Source organism: Bufo gargarizans, chromosome 3, assembly GCF_014858855.1.
Source record: "Bufo gargarizans isolate SCDJY-AF-19 chromosome 3, ASM1485885v1, whole genome shotgun sequence".
NCBI lineage: Eukaryota > Metazoa > Chordata > Amphibia > Anura > Bufonidae > Bufo > Bufo gargarizans.
Genome location: NC_058082.1, coordinates 157,257,595 through 157,274,991, shown reverse-complemented (window position 1 = coordinate 157,274,991; position 17,397 = coordinate 157,257,595). Strand labels below are relative to the sequence as shown.

The 17,397-nt window shown below is 41.7% G+C and overlaps 1 protein-coding gene across 13 annotated transcripts in view; it reads left to right on the top strand.

Moving 5' to 3' along the window:
* Window positions 1-17,397, top strand: part of MYCBP2 (MYC binding protein 2) — a 256,943-nt gene that overhangs the window by 173,872 nt on the left and 65,674 nt on the right. For 9 of the 13 annotated variants that reach the window (XM_044284706.1, XM_044284710.1, XM_044284705.1 and 6 more), the window contains one exon: window positions 7,195-7,356. The exons of the other annotated variants lie outside the window; for them this stretch is intronic. In XM_044284706.1, coding sequence (XP_044140641.1) covers window positions 7,195-7,356 — 162 coding nt within the window. The remainder of the gene's footprint in view (window positions 1-7,194; window positions 7,357-17,397) is intronic. 13 annotated transcript variants of the gene reach the window in all.

Sequence of the window (17,397 nt, the reverse complement as noted above, 5' to 3'; positions counted from 1 at the left end):
GTAGCATCCCCAAAAAATAAAAATGTAATTCTCAAAATGATCCAAACATGAAGTAGACATATGGGGAATGTAAATTAATAACTATTTTTTGAGGTATTATTATGTATTATAGAAGTAGAGAAATTGAAACTTGGAAATTTTCTTTTTTTTTACACTTTTGGTAAATTTGCTATTTTTTTTATAAATAAAAATGATTTTTTTACTTCATTTTACCAGTGTCATGAAGTACAATATGTGACGAAAATGACCTGGATAAGTCAGTTTTAAAATAATCACCACTTAAAGTGAAACTGGTCAGATTTGCAAAAAAAATGGCCTGGTCCTTAAAGGGAACCTGTCACCAGGATTTTGGGTATAGAGCTGAGGACATGGGTTGCTAGATGCACATCCGCGATACCCAGTTCCCATAGCTCTGTGTGCTTTTATTGTGTAAAAAAACAATTTGATACATATGCAAATTAACCTGAGATAAGTCAGAGCTTAAAAATATGACTCTTCTCTGGTCACACAAGAAAGATATGACTCTTATGTTAATTAGCATATGTATCAAATTGTTTGTTTTTTTACACAATAAAAGCACAGAGAGCTATGGGGACTGGATATTGCGGATGTGCTGGTGGCCATCTAGCAACCCATGTCCTCAGCTCTGTACCCAAAATCCCAAAGGTGAAATAAGGCTGTGTCCTAAAGGGGTTAAGGACCCGCAGTGCAGCACTCATCCTGAACTTCCAGCACTGCTGGGGTCGCATAGCAGTATATTGATTTATGATGCTATGTAACTCTTAGTTCTGGAATGTATTGGATAACACCGGCATTATGCTGCCAATGTTGTCCTATGCATTCCAGACCTCTAAAGGTTACATAGCATTATATTGATTTATGATGCTATGTGACCCTGGCAGTGCTGAAAGGTCCGGACGGCTGCTGTGCTGCTGCAAGTCCGCAACGTGACACTCGCTCGTCTGAAAGGGGCTTTAATATTTGTTCTTTCTGACCTCAGAGATTTAAATGCATGAATCTTTTCCCACAAAACTATATATTATTCTGCTCAGCTTTTCCTGATTTATAACTTTATAACTATAACAAAAAAAAAAAAGCCTCAGAATGGTGCTGACATACTTAGACTGGCGTTACATATATCAGTCCTTGTATGAAGTCCATTGGCACAGGTCTTCTAAGGCTAGCTGCACATGTTGCAGATTACACACTGTTTTTCTATGCGTATTCCTAAAACCCCAGCCTAATACAGTACCAGCAATGTGAATGAGATTAGACAACATGTGTATGCTTAGCTTTTTTTTGTTCCATACAGAAATTGACCTGCTGTGTGGAGTTTGAAATCTGCAGTGTGTCAATTCTTTGTGTGGTTCTGTTGTGTGGATTTCTGCCTTTTCAATGCAAGAGTGAGATCTGTGGCAAAACTGCATCAAATCCACACAAAAAACCTCTAGTAACACATGCAGTTTTTCATGCAGGCCATCTCGCACACATTTGCAGGTAGCCTAATATAGTTTACGGCATGTGAAAAATGTGCAAAATGTAAGTCTGGCAGGCCGCTGAAGTCTGCACTAAGCCTGGTGATATATTGTGACTGTTTTACACCATAAAAGTGGTATAAAGGCTTTAATGAATCTGCCTCGGCGTCTTTTTGCCAAGGTTCAGGTTTTATGGATAACTTGGATATATACACAAACTCATTGGAAAAAAAAAAAAATGCGCCAAGAAGGATTTGTTGGAATTGAATGCAACTGTGTGAATGTAATGATTAATATGATTACATTATTAGAACGAAGTGATATTGGGGATATCTGTACAAATGAAGGAAGGCTCCAGTGCCTCGTGCTCTTAGTCCGCCTCTAGCCTTTATATACACTGAGATATAGAGGCAGACAGGTTCTGGATGGTATCCTGCAGCACGTTTTTCCACAGATGTTGCAGATCCTTTACACTTGTTTATTTCCAAACTTGGCGATAAATCTTCTGACCAGGCAGTCCAAGGACGTTTGCAACCCTTGGCTTGTGTGGGCCAGCATTATCCTGCTGAAAGCTCTGCCATGATATCATGGATGTGTTATTTTCTTTATTTGACAATGAGTGTATAAACCTATTCATTATTTGTCATAGCTTCAGCTTTGTCACTTGTATGGTGGCTTAACTTTTGTCTATTTCTTTTTAGTTTTTTTGGAAATGATTATAATGAAAAGCATTATGTTTGTTTGAATTTTATTAGCATTCGATATTGGGAGTGTGGTTATGTTCCTTTTTTCATCCTTGAAACCAGACTACACCCAATTTTAAAGGGTTATCCCACAAAGTATTTTCACCTATCCACAGATCACTGGGTGTCTGAATTCTGGGACCCCCAGCATTCCCGAAAAACAGAGGGTCTTGGAGCACTTTCTTTTAATGTAGCGTTAGTGTGCATCTTGGTTCACCACTCTAATTTACATTTATGGGACTGACAGGGAGCTACTGTAAGTTAGTCACATAGAAGTGAGTGGAGTGGTGGGCCAACATGTTCAGTACGGTTTCTTTCAGGGAAAGGACTCATGGATCCTCCGTTCTTGGGATTCCTGAGCGTGGGATGTACACTTTTTAAAGTAAATGTTTGCCTTTGAATAGCATCTCCATTTTTTGTTATCCAAATAGATTAAAAATTCTGTATTGAATAATATCTTTTGGCTGGAATTGCACCTACATACATTTTTTGGGGCAGAAATATAAGTGGCTTCTCTTTCCTGTTGGGACTTTGTTTTTGGATATAGAGTTCTAAATCTGCATGCCTAGTATATCTACTTTTAAGTGAACAAGGTTTCTATGGCAGTAATTTTAGTAGTCGTGGGCTTTATTTTTTTCTTTTAAATCATTTAAATTTGTATGTAATTTTGTATTTTATTTTTTCTTTTGCGAGTTTTCTATGCAAGTGGGGCATCCATAGAAGCCCCAGTTAAAGTTTAAAACCGCACCCTGTGGTGACACCTGTTCCTCACACAGCTGATCTGGGTTTGTTAAGGTGCCCAGTGCTCTCACTGGGTCAAGTAGAGGCAGGGGCGTTACTGCATCCTCTATTCACTACATAGCGCACATTGAGATTGCTAGAGCGAAACCAGGTGCAGTTTAAACAGCTTTAGACCTTTCCTTATGTATGTTCCTCAACTTTACCATGATCCACACCAGACAGCACTCAATTGCATGGTACTCGCATCAAGGAAATATCCATACAGTACAGAAAGACCGGCAATTATTACGAGATGTATGCATATCCCCACAATAAAGTGAAACCATGTGAATAGCCCACCCAACACCCATTAATGACATGTTACCCCTATAAACCATCTGAAAAATGATCTCCTCAAATCTATTCTCAACAAAAAAGATCTCCAGAAACCTAATCCAGAGAATCCAGAATTAGGAGTCCAGTTTAAATTCAGTTGTACCCGTAAGTGCAGTAACTCAATATAAACAAATGATGAGAACACTCAGGCAGTGACTAGGCCTCAGCAAGAACTTTTTACGGTCTTTAGGGTAGGTTCCCAAAGTTTTTTGGGAGCAGGTTTTGAGGCAGATTTGCCTTCAAGTTTTCAGCCAAAGCCAGAAGTGGATTTCGCAGGAAGAAATATTTAGAATCCACTTCTGACTTTCTCTGAGAATTCTGCCTCAAAACCTTCTTAAAAAAAATAAATCTGTATGAACCTCTCATTAGCTGTGTGGTTTATTTATGGGACACAGCACATATAATGGAAAAGTTAGTTAAAGGGAACCTGTCACCAGTTTTATGGTGTACTAACTAAGGGCAACATAAATAAGTGACTGATTCGCTTAGCAAAATGCTGGGTCACTTTCTTTAATTGACCCAGTCAATCTGCCAACATCTTGTATTGAAAAGCTCCAGCTGATAATGAGTCATGAATATTTATGAGCTCCTGACTCTCCCCGCCCACCTGCTGTTGAATGACAGTTTGTTTCCATGTGAACCAGCAGCAGGTGGGCAGGGGAGTGGCTATAGCTGTTAATTAAATATACGGCGGACTCGGTGACATCACGCTGGACTCCAATCAGCTCATTAACATGCGGCATCTTTGTATATTATGAGGTAACCATCTATCGCACTAGTAAGTGAATACATCTAAGGTACTTTTAAGTAGTTAATGATTGTATATAATTAGTTAGATTATAATCAAATATCCACATGACCGGTTCCCTTTAAATTATATCTGTTTATAAAATGTTATTTGAACATTTCCATTCTAAATTGTTACCCTAAGTCCTCTTTCACACGGGCGTTGCGGGAAAATGTGCGGGTGCGTTGTGGGAACACGCACGATTTTTCTGCGAGAGTGCAAAACATTGTAATGCGTTTTGCACTCCCGTGAGAAAAATTGCGCATGTTTGGTACCCAAACCCGAACTTCTTCACAGAAGTTCGGGCTTGGGATCGATGTTCTGTATATTGTATTATTTTCCCTTATAACATGGTTATAAGGGAAAATAATAGCATTCTGAATACAGAATGCAAAGTAAAATAGTGCTGGAGGGGTTAAAAAAATAATAATAATTTAACTCGCCTTAATCCACTTGATCGCGAAGCCGGCATCTCCCTCTGTCTTCATCTTAGCTCTGTGCAGCAACAGGACCTGTGGTGACATCACTCCGGTCATCACATGATCCATCACATGATATTTTACCATGGTGATAGATCATGTGATGACCGGAGTGACGTCACCACAGGTCCTGTTGCTGCACAGAGCTAGGATGAAGACAGAAGGAGATGCTGGGCTTCGTGATCAAGTGGATTAAGGCGAGTTAATTTTTATTTATTTTTTTACCCCCTCTAGTGCAATTTTACTATGCATTTTCCTCCAGTGCTATTTTACTATGCATTCTGTATTCAGAATGCTATTATTTTCCCTTATAACCATGTTATATGGGAAAATAATAATAATCGGGTCTCTATACCGATCGTCTCCTAGCAACCGTGCATGACAATTGCACCGTAACAGCACTTGCTTGCGGATGCTTGCGATTTTCACGCAACCCTATTCATTTCTATGGGGCCTGCGTTGCGTGAAAAACGCAGCATATAGAGCATGCTGCGATTTTCACGCAACACACAAGTGATGCGTGAAAAGCACCACTCATGTGAACAGCCCTATAGAAATGAATGGGTCGGTATTCAGTGCGGGTGTAATGCGTTCAACTCGCGCATCGCATCCGCGTGGAATATATCGCCCGTGTGAAAGGGGCCTTAAACCCCTTTAACAATTTATTACCTTCTCAAACACCTATAGGCAATCCAGTTACAGAGAATGACATTACACATTTCTTGTCATCTGCAGTCTTATTTTTTGTTTTGTTTATATAATAGGAAATTATACCATTTTCAAACGTGTATTTAAAATGTTGCTTACATACCTTATGTCAGGTTGTTGACTCCTATCTGCTCTGCAGAATGGTATAGCCCAGGGATGGGCAAACTGCGGCTCTCCAGCTGTTGTAAAACTACAAATCCCATCATGCCCTGCTGTGGGCAGACTGGGTATGCTGGGAGTTGTAGTTTTACAACAGCTGGAGAGCCGCAGTTTGCCCATCCCTGGTATAGCCCATGAGTCAGTCAGTCCTCTGTGTAACGCATCCATCGCCTAACTGAAATGTGACATGTGACACCCCACTGTCATTCAATAAGCATCAGTGTTACATGACATATCTGCTGGGTCAGCATGTGGGACACTTTCATGGGATACCTACATAGGACTAATGGTGGAAACTACTTCATTGTATGTGTGTTAAAATGGCTGTCTGTTTCTAGGTGATTTGTAAAATGGCTGCCTGTCTCTAGGTGATGTCATGCTAATAAAGATAAGTGAAAATTGTGATAAGTAAAACAAATGACAAACATAACACATAGAGAAGAGACTGTTAAAACAATGTTAGATGAACTTCTACACTGACAGACTTGGAGATACTGCTGCAGGTAGTAATACTGTACACACGTGTTCTGCTCCTCAATACACTGTTGTTCACCTGTTAGATATCTGAACAGTTAACTGAATGCCAGAAGTCACATGCCAGGCTTTAGTCACATGACTGATGCCATCTTTAGTCCTATTCAGATCTACTACGGATGCATTTTTCAGGACTAAAAGATGGGCCATGCCATTTTTCATTTAAACTGGAATACCTTTTAACTGCTGATATGTGATAGCCTCAGCATTCAGCTCATGCAGGTTTATCTGTGTAGTAAAATGGCCAGACCCAATGTAGGAGATGTCTGCTTTTATGTGGTTTTTGTGTGCTGCGGTTTTCACAGTTGCCTCGGTGGATCTTTTACCCATACACAGCATGAGAGGCGGACTGGAAATTCTAAGTGGCCCTGGAAAATACCTAAAAGTGGCCCCATGTTGTAGACTTATCCAAATTGACAGAAGACGGAGCCAACACAAATGGGCACAGCCAACACAAGCCATAAGTAGGCAGCATGACGTCACTTGAGAAAAATGAGCGGAAATATTTTACATAGAAGTTACTTGAAGTTTTTATATCCACAACAACTACTTAGAATCCTTACTCCTAGAAAGAGGGGAAACTGAGTGTGAACTTGGACCATGCTGACAAAAATATTAACTATATGTTTTCTCTTCACTGGTTTTGGCTCATACTTCAGAGTCCTTTTTAATAGAAATATTGCATTGGGGTTTCAGCCCCCAGTGCTTGTAAGTGTGCTGTTCTGCTGGATGATAGAGAAACTACTTGAAAAAACATGAAACATTAAAGAAAATATTAAGGTGCCCATTCACCTTCAGTATCGGTCAGGCAAGCTCCTGACTTCCCTTAACATCTTCTGACTCCACCATACATGCTCAGCCTGGTCCATACACATTAGATTGTTGGTAGATTCCACCAAAAATCTTGGGTTTGTCAGAGTAGCCTAATGTCTGTGGTTCCTTTGTTTTTACCTATAATCTACTGTATGTGATGATCGGTGCAGTTTTTTAAGAATTTTTGTTGTACTTTGGGTGACTTATTATATCTTTTTAATGCATGTTATAATACCTTTGCATGTCATGCTATGGTATTTTTCATTACCTGGCTTTTTTTCCAGTCTTGATCAGTCCGTTCAGAAGTTCTGAACTTTAATATATTTCTGTTTAATTCATTCAATAACGGGTTGTAGTTTTGATTGTTTTGCCCATTGCAGGTGATCAGCTGAGTGCCATACTGAATTCCATTCAGTCACGGCCTAGTTTGCCAACTCCTTCCATCTTTGATCAAGCTGCAAAACCTCCCTCTTCCCTAGTCCACAGCCCATTTGTGTTCGGACAATCCCCCTCCTTCCAGCAGCCTCAGCCTTCGCTTCAGAGTAAGTCTGTCCGTCTTACATGCTCATCCAACCATTCTTTCTGAGGCAATGTCATATGCTCTTCGGAGACCTCCATTTCAAAGCATGCATGGCTGTCAACTGAAGCTAAAATGTCTTGTATAATGTTAAATTTCCGGGCAGATTGTTGTAAACTTTTTTTTATAGTTCTGATTTTTGTTATCTCTAAATTAAATGCTGTCTGCATTTAATTGGTAATGTTGAAAATGTAGCAGTGGTCATCTGCCAGCTGAAGACTTATTAGCTATAGTACCTTATGTTCTTTATATTTAGATGCTATTGGTTAAGGACCAAATCTGGCCTATGAATTTGATTTCAGCTAATAAGTCAAGCTACTATAGCTCATAATATGAACATCAGTATATTAAGCCATAGTTACTTTGACATCTTGATCCAAGCATTGTTACCAGTGTTCCCCTATATTTTCATGTATTGTGTGTATTGAATGATTTCACCCAAGATTGTGCATGTTGCATATGTACGGTATATGTACATATACATTTGGTTATGGTATATGGTTTTTCATTTGTATCTCACCATGGTTTCTATACCCCTGCAAGGAAGCATTCCAAACTATCCAGTAGTGATGGTGAATAATTTGTCGTGTTGGTTGACTAATACTCCACACTGTGTAACGGTTACTGATAGTTGCAAGTGATTTTGATATTTTATTTTCTGCATGTCCCTTTATAAACCTTTCCATCCCAAATCAGAGATCCCTGATTCGTTGTTTATAATTTTTGAAGCCAAAACAAGAATTGCAGCTTATTAAAGGGATGCTTAATAAGTTAACGGAGTTGACCAGAATTCAAATTTTGATGACATAACCACAATATTTAGATTTGTGAGGGTCTGACTCTCAGCACCCCTACTGAACAGTTATTTGAAGGGGCTGTGGTGTTCGGGGTGAGAACTGCAATCTCTTCATTATCAGACAGTGCCGCACCTTCGAAAGTGCCTGTGCCTGGTACGTAGCTGTGGCCCTTCACTTGTTTAGAAGCAAGTCTTAAAAATTTTAAGAACCTTTCCAAACCCCAATTTTTTCAGGTTCAGTTATCAAGTCACTTTCTGGGGCTTGCATATCAGAAACCGCCAATAAATCACCCCACTCTAGAAACTACACCCCTCGAGCTATTTAAAACTGATTCTACAAACTTTAACCCTTTAGGTCCCCCACGAGAATTAAATGAAAATTAGAATGAAATTTGAACATTTCATTATTTTAGCAGATTTTTTATTTTAATATATTTTTTCTGCAACACATCAAGAGTTAACAGTCAAACAAAGCCCACAATATATTACCCTGAATCTGGAGTTTACAGAAACATCCCATATGTGCTCCAAAACAGATGTATGGGCGCACAGCAGGCTTCAGATTGGAAGAAGCACTATATGGTTTTTGGAGAGCAGATTTAGCTGGAATGGTAATTGGGAGCTATGTCGCATATGAAGACACCCTGAGGTGGCCCTACAGTGGAAACCCCCAAAAAGTTGTGTAGTGAGCACTTTGACCCATCAGGCATTTCACAGAATTAGGGAACGCTTGGCTGTGAAAATGAAAAATGAATTTTTTTTTTTCCCTGAAAAAGTTGCTTTACACCCACATTTTTCACTTTCACCAGGGGTAACAGGGCAAAATGCACCCCACATTTTGTTCCCCATTTCCCCCCGAATACGCCAACACCCCAAATGTATTTAAAAAATGATGTATGGGCGCATAGCAGGGCTTTAGAGTCAAACAGCTAAATATGGATTTTGCTGACCTGAATTGGCAGACATTTATTTTAGGTGCCATGTCGCATTCAATAAATTCCTGAGGTCCCCAGAAATTTAAAAACCCCAAGAAGTGACCCCATTTCGGAAAGGGCACCATCGTACGAACATTTTAAGTGGTAGAAAGTCTACTTTTCAGCAAACAGATGACTCACAGAAGGCAGAAATACTAGAGAAAGCATTTCAAAGCACACATTAGTAAAAATGAAAAATTACTAGCAGACCCCAATTTTTCACTTTCACAAGGGGTTAAAGAAGATAATGCACCCCATGCATATGTTCCCCATTTTCTCCCCTTTTTGCAAACACCCCATATGTGCTTGTAGCTTGTTGTATTGGCTCACAGCAAATCTCTAGAGGCAAAGTGCAAAAAATAGATTTTGCAGGCCTGAATAAACAGACATGGATTTTAGCTGCCATGTCGCATGTTAAAAATTCCTGAGGTCCCCAGAAATTAAAAACCCCAAGAAGTGACCCCATTTTGGACAGAGCACCCCCGTATGAACATTTTAAGGGGTTAAAAGGGCACTTTTGACCAAACAGTTGTATTATAGAAATTAATATGTAGTGGTTGGTGAAAAGTGGATGAGTAAGCTCTGTGGACAAAATCATTTATAAGGTGGTAAAATTACAGGGTACATCAAGGATGAAATTATTCCATGGATGATTAGATTCTGAAACAATCCTTGATGCACAGGCCAGGTTTTTCAGGGCAGGTTTCGCAATTGTGAATGGTGTCTTTCCTTATCCCCCCTTTTGGAACACACCCTGCATCTTTTTCGGGTCCTTCCCTTTCTCGATGTTTGGGGCACTTCACCAGGAAAATGTTGCCCTGGTACAACTCGGGCACCGTAACTTGCAGAAGTACTGGGGCCCGGGGCCTGGCGATTGCTTGGTTATAAATTAGGGCCTTTATCACCACCTCTTTAAACAGTAGGAATGTTCTTGGATGGCATCTAGATTTAAAAAGCACAAATGCATTGTACAGCGCCATCTGTACGAGGTGCACGGCCATCTTTTTGTACCACACTTTTTTTTGTTTTTCGTGTGGCTTTGGAGGGCTTCAAAACTTGATCTGAAAGATCAAAACCCTACCATGTGTTTATTGTAGTCCAGGATCCAGTCTGGCTTGGGGACAGTAGTTGTGATACCTCCTACAGCAGTGCAGGGAAGCTGGTGTTAGTGTGAATGGTGGTCAGTAAAAGGACCATCCCTCTTGTCCTTGTACTTAACCACCAACATGTTCTCATTGAGGAGAGCACGGCTTTCTCCTTTTCTTAGTGGTTGCTCTCTGATTTTTGCATACTGCGCCACAGTACCTCTGGAAGCTACAGACTGGAACAGTGGTAAACTCGTGTAGTAATTATCCACGTACAGATGGTAACCCTTATTGCAACCCTTTTCTTAGTGGTTGCTCTCTGATTTTTGCATACTGCGCCACAGTACCTCTGGAAGCTACAGACTGGAACAGTGGTAAACTCGTGTAGTAATTATCCATGTACAGATGGTAACCCTTATTGCACCCACTGCTAGATAAGTCCCACTAACTTCAAGGACGGGGGGCATTCTGGGGGTTCAATCCGGGTGTCCTTCCTTTCGTAAACCTGGAACTTGTGAGTATACCCAGAGCTACTCTCAGTTTTTATAAGTTTTTCTGCCATACCTTGCCTGCTTGCTGGGCAGGTTCTGGTGGAATATTATCCTCTCTTTGAAAAGTAATAGGGATTCGTCTATACAGAATTTATTTTCTGGGGTGTACACTTCTGAAAACTTTGCATTGAAGTGGTCGAGGATGGGCCTAATTTTGTACAGACGGTCAAATGCGGGGTCATTCTGGGGTGGGCACTGCGCATTATTCAGGATTGCTTGGAATCTATTACAGGCAATGGCACTACTGTAAATTGGAGTGTGGTACAAGACATCCACACTCCAATACTGAGTAATCTTAGTTTTTTTTTTTAACCACACCCATATGCAGCAAGAGCCCCCAAAGGGTCATAATCTCTGTTGCGTTTATTGTGGTCTAACCTTGGGGGTCTAGCATATGGTGTTGTGGGGGTCTTGGAAATAAATTGCTGGGCTTTTTAAATTTGTTTGGGTTATCATCAAATTTATTCATGAGAGAAAAAGATTTAAAAAAAAATCAATTTCAGTGAAGCCCGCACAATCAATCTGAATTCCTGAGCTGCCCACAAACTCAGGAATTTGAGGCTAATAATCGTCAGGGGGGGGTGGGGTCCATATTGGGTCACTCTGGAGGGCTGTCTCCGCTGCTACCCCGGGGCGCCTTCTAGAGGGTCCCTCATCACCTGATGATGGGGTAGAGGCATAGAGGAAAGTGGCATCCTCTTCCCACTCACTGGCCGACTTGGTATCAGAGGCAAGATATGCGTATGCCTCTTCAGCTGAGTAAACCCATTGGGACTGACGGGCCATTTTTATTCATCTCAGCGATCGATGTTGCAGTGGGGCGGAAAAACCTCCCTGTAACCTTAGGGAAGATGGCTGCATGCCGTCCTGAGCAGCCATCGTCACCTGGTCTCTGAGCGATTTCGCTCAGGGACCAGGTGAACACCGTGCCGTAGCTGTACTGCACCGGTATTTTGTGTCTAGTTCGCTGGTAGCCAACGGGTTAATGTTGTGCAGGCTGATGTATATAAACTTGCCTTTTATGGTAACCTGTAGAATTAAGTTTGGTTACTTTGCAGACGGACCTTTTACTGTATCCGCTATCCATCTTCATTCTTGTAAAAATGCCACATCCTACACTTTCCATCCAGCAGATGGCTATGATGCGGTTTACAGTGCACTGCTCATTGAGCCCCTATGCTGCATAGTTATATACATCCTATATTATATCTCTGTATACCTTTTTTTTTTTTTTTTTTCTGTGTATATGTGTTGGTGTGTATATATAGATATATCTATAGAGAGAGAGAGAGAGTAAATCAAGATTAGGAGTCTGTGGAAGTATTTGGTAAGTATTTCCAGTTGTAAAAGTGGAAAAGGTAGCCTAAAGGCTCTTTTACATAGGCCAAGAATCAGGGCAATTATCAGGAATGAGCCTTCCTACAAATGCTCGTTCATAATAGTGTCACCAATCAGTTGTCCATCGGTTGTTCGTATCTTTTTTGCAGCACATAAAATTATCATATGCCAGCAGCACATAACCTTGTGTAAAGAGATATGCTGCTGACCTGCTGAACCTGTATGAGGATGAGCGATCACAGTAGTGCTGGTTTGTCCCTATACAGAAGAGGTAATTGGAGCCATCCCCTCTTCCAGTGATTGTCGGAAGCATCTGGTTCATTTTCGATGTTAAAGGCCTTTAGTCTGATCCAGCACAGTTCTTCCGTTACTGAGAATAAATGCATACTATTGTTGTGTGCAATACATTAAGAAACATCTAGGTCAGGGATCTCAAACTCATGGCTCCCCAGGTGTTGTAAAACTAAAACTTCCATCATGCCCGGACAGCTTACAGCTATCAGCGCATGGTGGGAGTTATAGTTTAGCAACAGCTGGCGTTTGAGATCCCTTCTCTCGGAAAACATAGTACTGAGTAAAAAGTCCACCTTTTCCCCCTTTATCTATGACGGCACCCCTGGAGAGACTGCCTCCTTCACCTCAGGACAAGAAATGGCACCAGAACCGCTTTAAATGTGGGACCTCCCTCTCTATCCCTAGAGCTGCGGGGTTCCCGGTTAGAAAAGGAGTAACCCTCCACTAGGATCCACTGCTGTAAGTCTGGGCATCGGTTTTTGCAGTGATCCTTAGCATTAATGTTTCTCATGGACGGTCATCTATGTTTAGGTGTCAAGAGTCTTCTAGGAAGATCTCCAAATCAAAGGAAAGAGGTTGTGCTGTATGTAAAAGGAGGTTGTCCTGGGCTTGGGCTAAGCCCCTGTGTCAAGCCTGCATTATCAAGTTAATGAAGGAGGAAGCCCAGTCCCTGATTGGAAAACATTAAGCAGTTGAATTCGGGATGAAGTGAAAAAAAATCTGTTAGTGGCCTGCTTAAGTCGCTTTAGTACTTCCGCAGCTCCATCCAATCCCTCCTCCAGTGATGGTAAAGTTTTATCTGGGTTGGAGGAAGAAGGGGAAATACAGTCGGCCGATAGTTCTTCTCAGGACAAGTCTGCCGGGAAACCGCTCTTTCATGCTGAAAATACTAATGCCCTTATTAAAGCAGTTAGAGCAACTATCGGGCTAGACTAAGAGAAGTTGCCATAGTCAGTCCAGGATGTTAAGTTTGAGGGTCTAGGGCCAAAAAAGAGGAAGGTTTTTGATGTGCATGAAAATATTTAAGCAGTTATCGCTAAAGAATCTCTAAATCCAGACAAGAGTTCAGGAACTTATCCATCAGTCACTTTCTCTAAGGAAGACTGTCTGTTCTGGGTCTCATGACAGCGGCTGTTTTGGGGTGGAATGGGCCTAGTATCACTCAAAAGAACTGCAACTTCAGATCTTAGCAGAATGGGACAGATGCCAGCATTCTCTGGATTCTGAGATCTCTCAGACTTTAAGATCCTTGAGGTGGTGGATAGATCTGAAGAATCTGCAGAAGGGAATCCCTTGGAAACGGGAGGGCGTTCTACTTACTACAGACGTCAGCCCTTTGGGGTGGGGAGCCCATGTGGAGTCACTTCTACTTCAGAGAAGCTGGAACAACAGTAATCTGTGTCAGTATCACAATTTGCCACTAGAGCTAACAGGAGGGTAAGAGTGTTCTTTTCCCTCTCCCCCAGAGATCTGCCCAAGCCTGGAAGCAGGGTCTTCCTTATGCCTTTCCCCCTTAAAGTTATCAAGAGTTCTCAGGGAGGAAAGTGCTACAGTGATTGTAATTGCCCCCTTCTGGCCCCAGAGGGTTTGGTTCTCATGGCTCCACGGGATGTCTATTGCTCCTTCTTGGATTCTGCCGGATTCTCTATCTATTGAGTCGGGGTCCAATTTCACATCCAGAGATGATAAAAATCTACATCTGACAGCTTGACTGTTGAAAGGCAGATTTTAAGAAAGGGTTTTATCTGAGGATGTTATTTCCACATTGTTAGCCAGTTGTAAATAGGTTACTTCTACTATTTATCTAAGAGTTTGGAGAGCTTTTTGTAAATATGCCAACGCTTCGGTGGATTTGTTAGCAAATCCTGATATTCCCCTTGTATTAGAATTTTTGCATGAAGGTTGGAAGAAGCAGCTTAGACCCAGCAGGTACAGGTGTCAGCCTTGAGTGCCCTTTTTGAGTTCAGATTAGCAGAACAAAAAAAATAAAAGGTTTAATAGTAATAGAGAAATTATGTGAATAACAACCTTTATGTACTAAAGTAGATTAATAGGTTGCTTGGTTCTTGAAAAGGACAGGTGATGGGCAGATCCCTCTTTTAAAGAGGACCTTTCATGGTTTTTACTTATTCTAGATAAATACCTTTTACTGAGCATCGGTACAGGGAAGAGGAAACGCCAGGGTTTCTCAATGGGAGTCGCCTTCTCCCTGGCTGTGACGCTCTCTGATGTGATTGGATCGCGGCACAGCCAGGGAGAAAGAAGACGCCCATTGAGAAACCCTAGCGTCTCCTCCTCCCTGTACCGATGACCAGTATTAACATACTGAGCGGGAAAACTACAGGGGGGCGCAGGAACGATATAAAAAAACCAACCAAAAAAAAACAGGCAGGGTGGCAGTATCGGCAAGTAAAGGTATTTATCTAGAATAAGTAAAAACCATGAAAGGTCCTCTTTATCGTGGTTCTGCGTGGTTCTGTTTTCTGTCCTTAGGTGAAGGAGACTCTCTCTCCAGGGGAGTTGTCATAGGCTCTGCAGCCATTGAACCCAATGGGGTGCAGCAACCTGAGTATCACAGAAAATCTAATACTGCTGTTTTTTTTATTTTTTATTCTGGGGTTATGGTTGGGGCAAACTGCCAATCGCACTGTGGCCCCATTCAGTTTAGGCTACATGCACACAACAGTTGTTTTTTTAAGTCTGCAAATAGCGGATCCGTGTTCCTATTTTTTTATTTTTTATTTTTTTTACATCCACATCCGTTCTGTTTTTGTCCGCAAATTTTGTAGGTTGTGTTTCCGTGTGTCTTCAGTTTTATTTTGCGGTCCGCAAAAAAAACCCTGAAGGCTGTAATTCTTGAAATTTTATATATACAGGTTTCCCAGCAACCATCCGCAAAACTAAAACTGATGTGGATGACATACGGATGGCTTCCGTTGGGCATCCACATTTTTTTGCGGACCCATTGACTTCAGTGGGTCCGCAAAACGTTTATTGCGGACAAGAATAGGACATGCAATACTTTTTTTTGGCGGACTGGAAACACGGACAGCGGACGCGGAAAAGAAATGGTTGACTACACCACAATTTTAACGGCTCCATAGAAACCATCCGATCAGCCCCCCAAAAAAAACTGAACGGACGCAGAGAAAAAGAACTGTTGTGTGTATGTAGCCTAAGGCTAGGGCTACACGCCATGTGTCGCAGAAAAGTTGCATGACATTTTTTTTTATGATAGTCAATGGTGTTGCATTGCGACTGTGACACAATAGTTGTAAAAAATCCATCCAAGTTGGATTTCTGTGCGACTGTCACGTCGCAGTGTGAAACCTTTCGACGATCATTACTAAAATGTTGCGTGACAAAGGGTAAAACTCACTGGTGCTGTATGCATGTCGCTGGACACATGTTGCAGTGTAGTTGTACTCTTTCTGTCGCACGACTTATATGCATCTATGGGTGACTTTTCCATGCATTGTGTTTTATTTGAAGGTCATTTAATGCTAGTCACTTAACAGAAGTGGCCCGTTTTGTTTTTTGAGTAAGGACTCTCAAAGGCAGTGTTTGATCACTGATTTCCATCAGTGATTTTGAGCAAAAACCAGGAGAGGAACCTACTCGCAGATGAGGTATAATGGACGATTTGCACCTGTTATGTGTTCCTGACCTGCACCTGGTTTTGGCTCACAATAATTAACGGACAATCACTGATAAAACACTGTGTGAAAGCAGCCTAAGGGTCCATTCACACATCCGTATGTGTTTTGCAGATCCATGGATCCGCAAAACACGGACACCGGCAATGTGCGGACCGCACATCGCCGGCACTATAATAGAAAATGCCTAATCTTGTCCGCAATTGCGGACAAGAATAGGACATGTTCTATATTTTTTATTTTTATTTTTATTTTTTTGGGGAACGGAAGTGCAGATCCGAATTTCCAGATCCAGACAGCACCTAGTGTGGCCCCATAAAAATGAATGGGTCTGCAATACCGTTCCGCAAAGTGCGGAACAGAATTGCGGACATGTAAATGGAACCTAAAGCCTCATGCACACGACAGTATTTTCAGTCCGTGTCCCTTCCGCATTTTTTGTGGATTGCACACAGACCCATTCATTTCTGTGAGGCCACAAAAAATGCGGACAGCTCAAGGATGTGCTGCCAATTATAGAAAATGTCCTGGTCTTGTCCCATTTTTACAATGGGGACTGAGAAAAGTGCAGGATGCACATGGCTTGTATCCGTATTTTGCGGGTCTGCGGTTTGTAGACCACATAACGGATACAGTCGTATGCAGGAGGCCTAAGGCCCATTGCAGACAAGCGATTATTCCGCGCGGGTGCAATGCGTGATGCGAACGCATTGCGCCCACACGGAACCCGGACCATTATTTTCAAAGGGGCTGTGTACAAATTGCAGCATGTTCTATATCATGCGATTTGCACGCAACGCTGGCCCCATAGAAGTGAATGGATCTGCGTGAAAATCACATCGCATCTGCAAGAAAGTGCAGATGCAATGCGTTTTTCACGGATGGTTGCTAAGAGATGTTTGTATACATTCAGTTTTTTATCACGCACGTGCAATACGCATCAAAACGCATTGCACCCACGTGATAAAAACTGAACTGTCCGCGTTCGCAGGCAAAACGGATTGCCTGCGAAATCGCACATTTTTCATTGAACGCCTTCGCAATGCATCCAGACCTAATCCGGACACGCTTGTCTGCATGGGGCCTAAGAGTTAACAATGTTGATGAGCCTGGGAGTGACCTGGTAGGATGTAACCAAGGCGGCACAGGAGGTCTACTTACATAAGGCAGATTTATTGCAGAAAGTTTTGAATTGGCGCCAAATGCTTGGATTTCTGCACTACCCCTTCAGATGAATGGGGCAATCCCAGAAATGTCAGTAGCCAATCTGCCGTGTGTGAATATTGGTGTGCTTCCAGCATTTGGCGATACA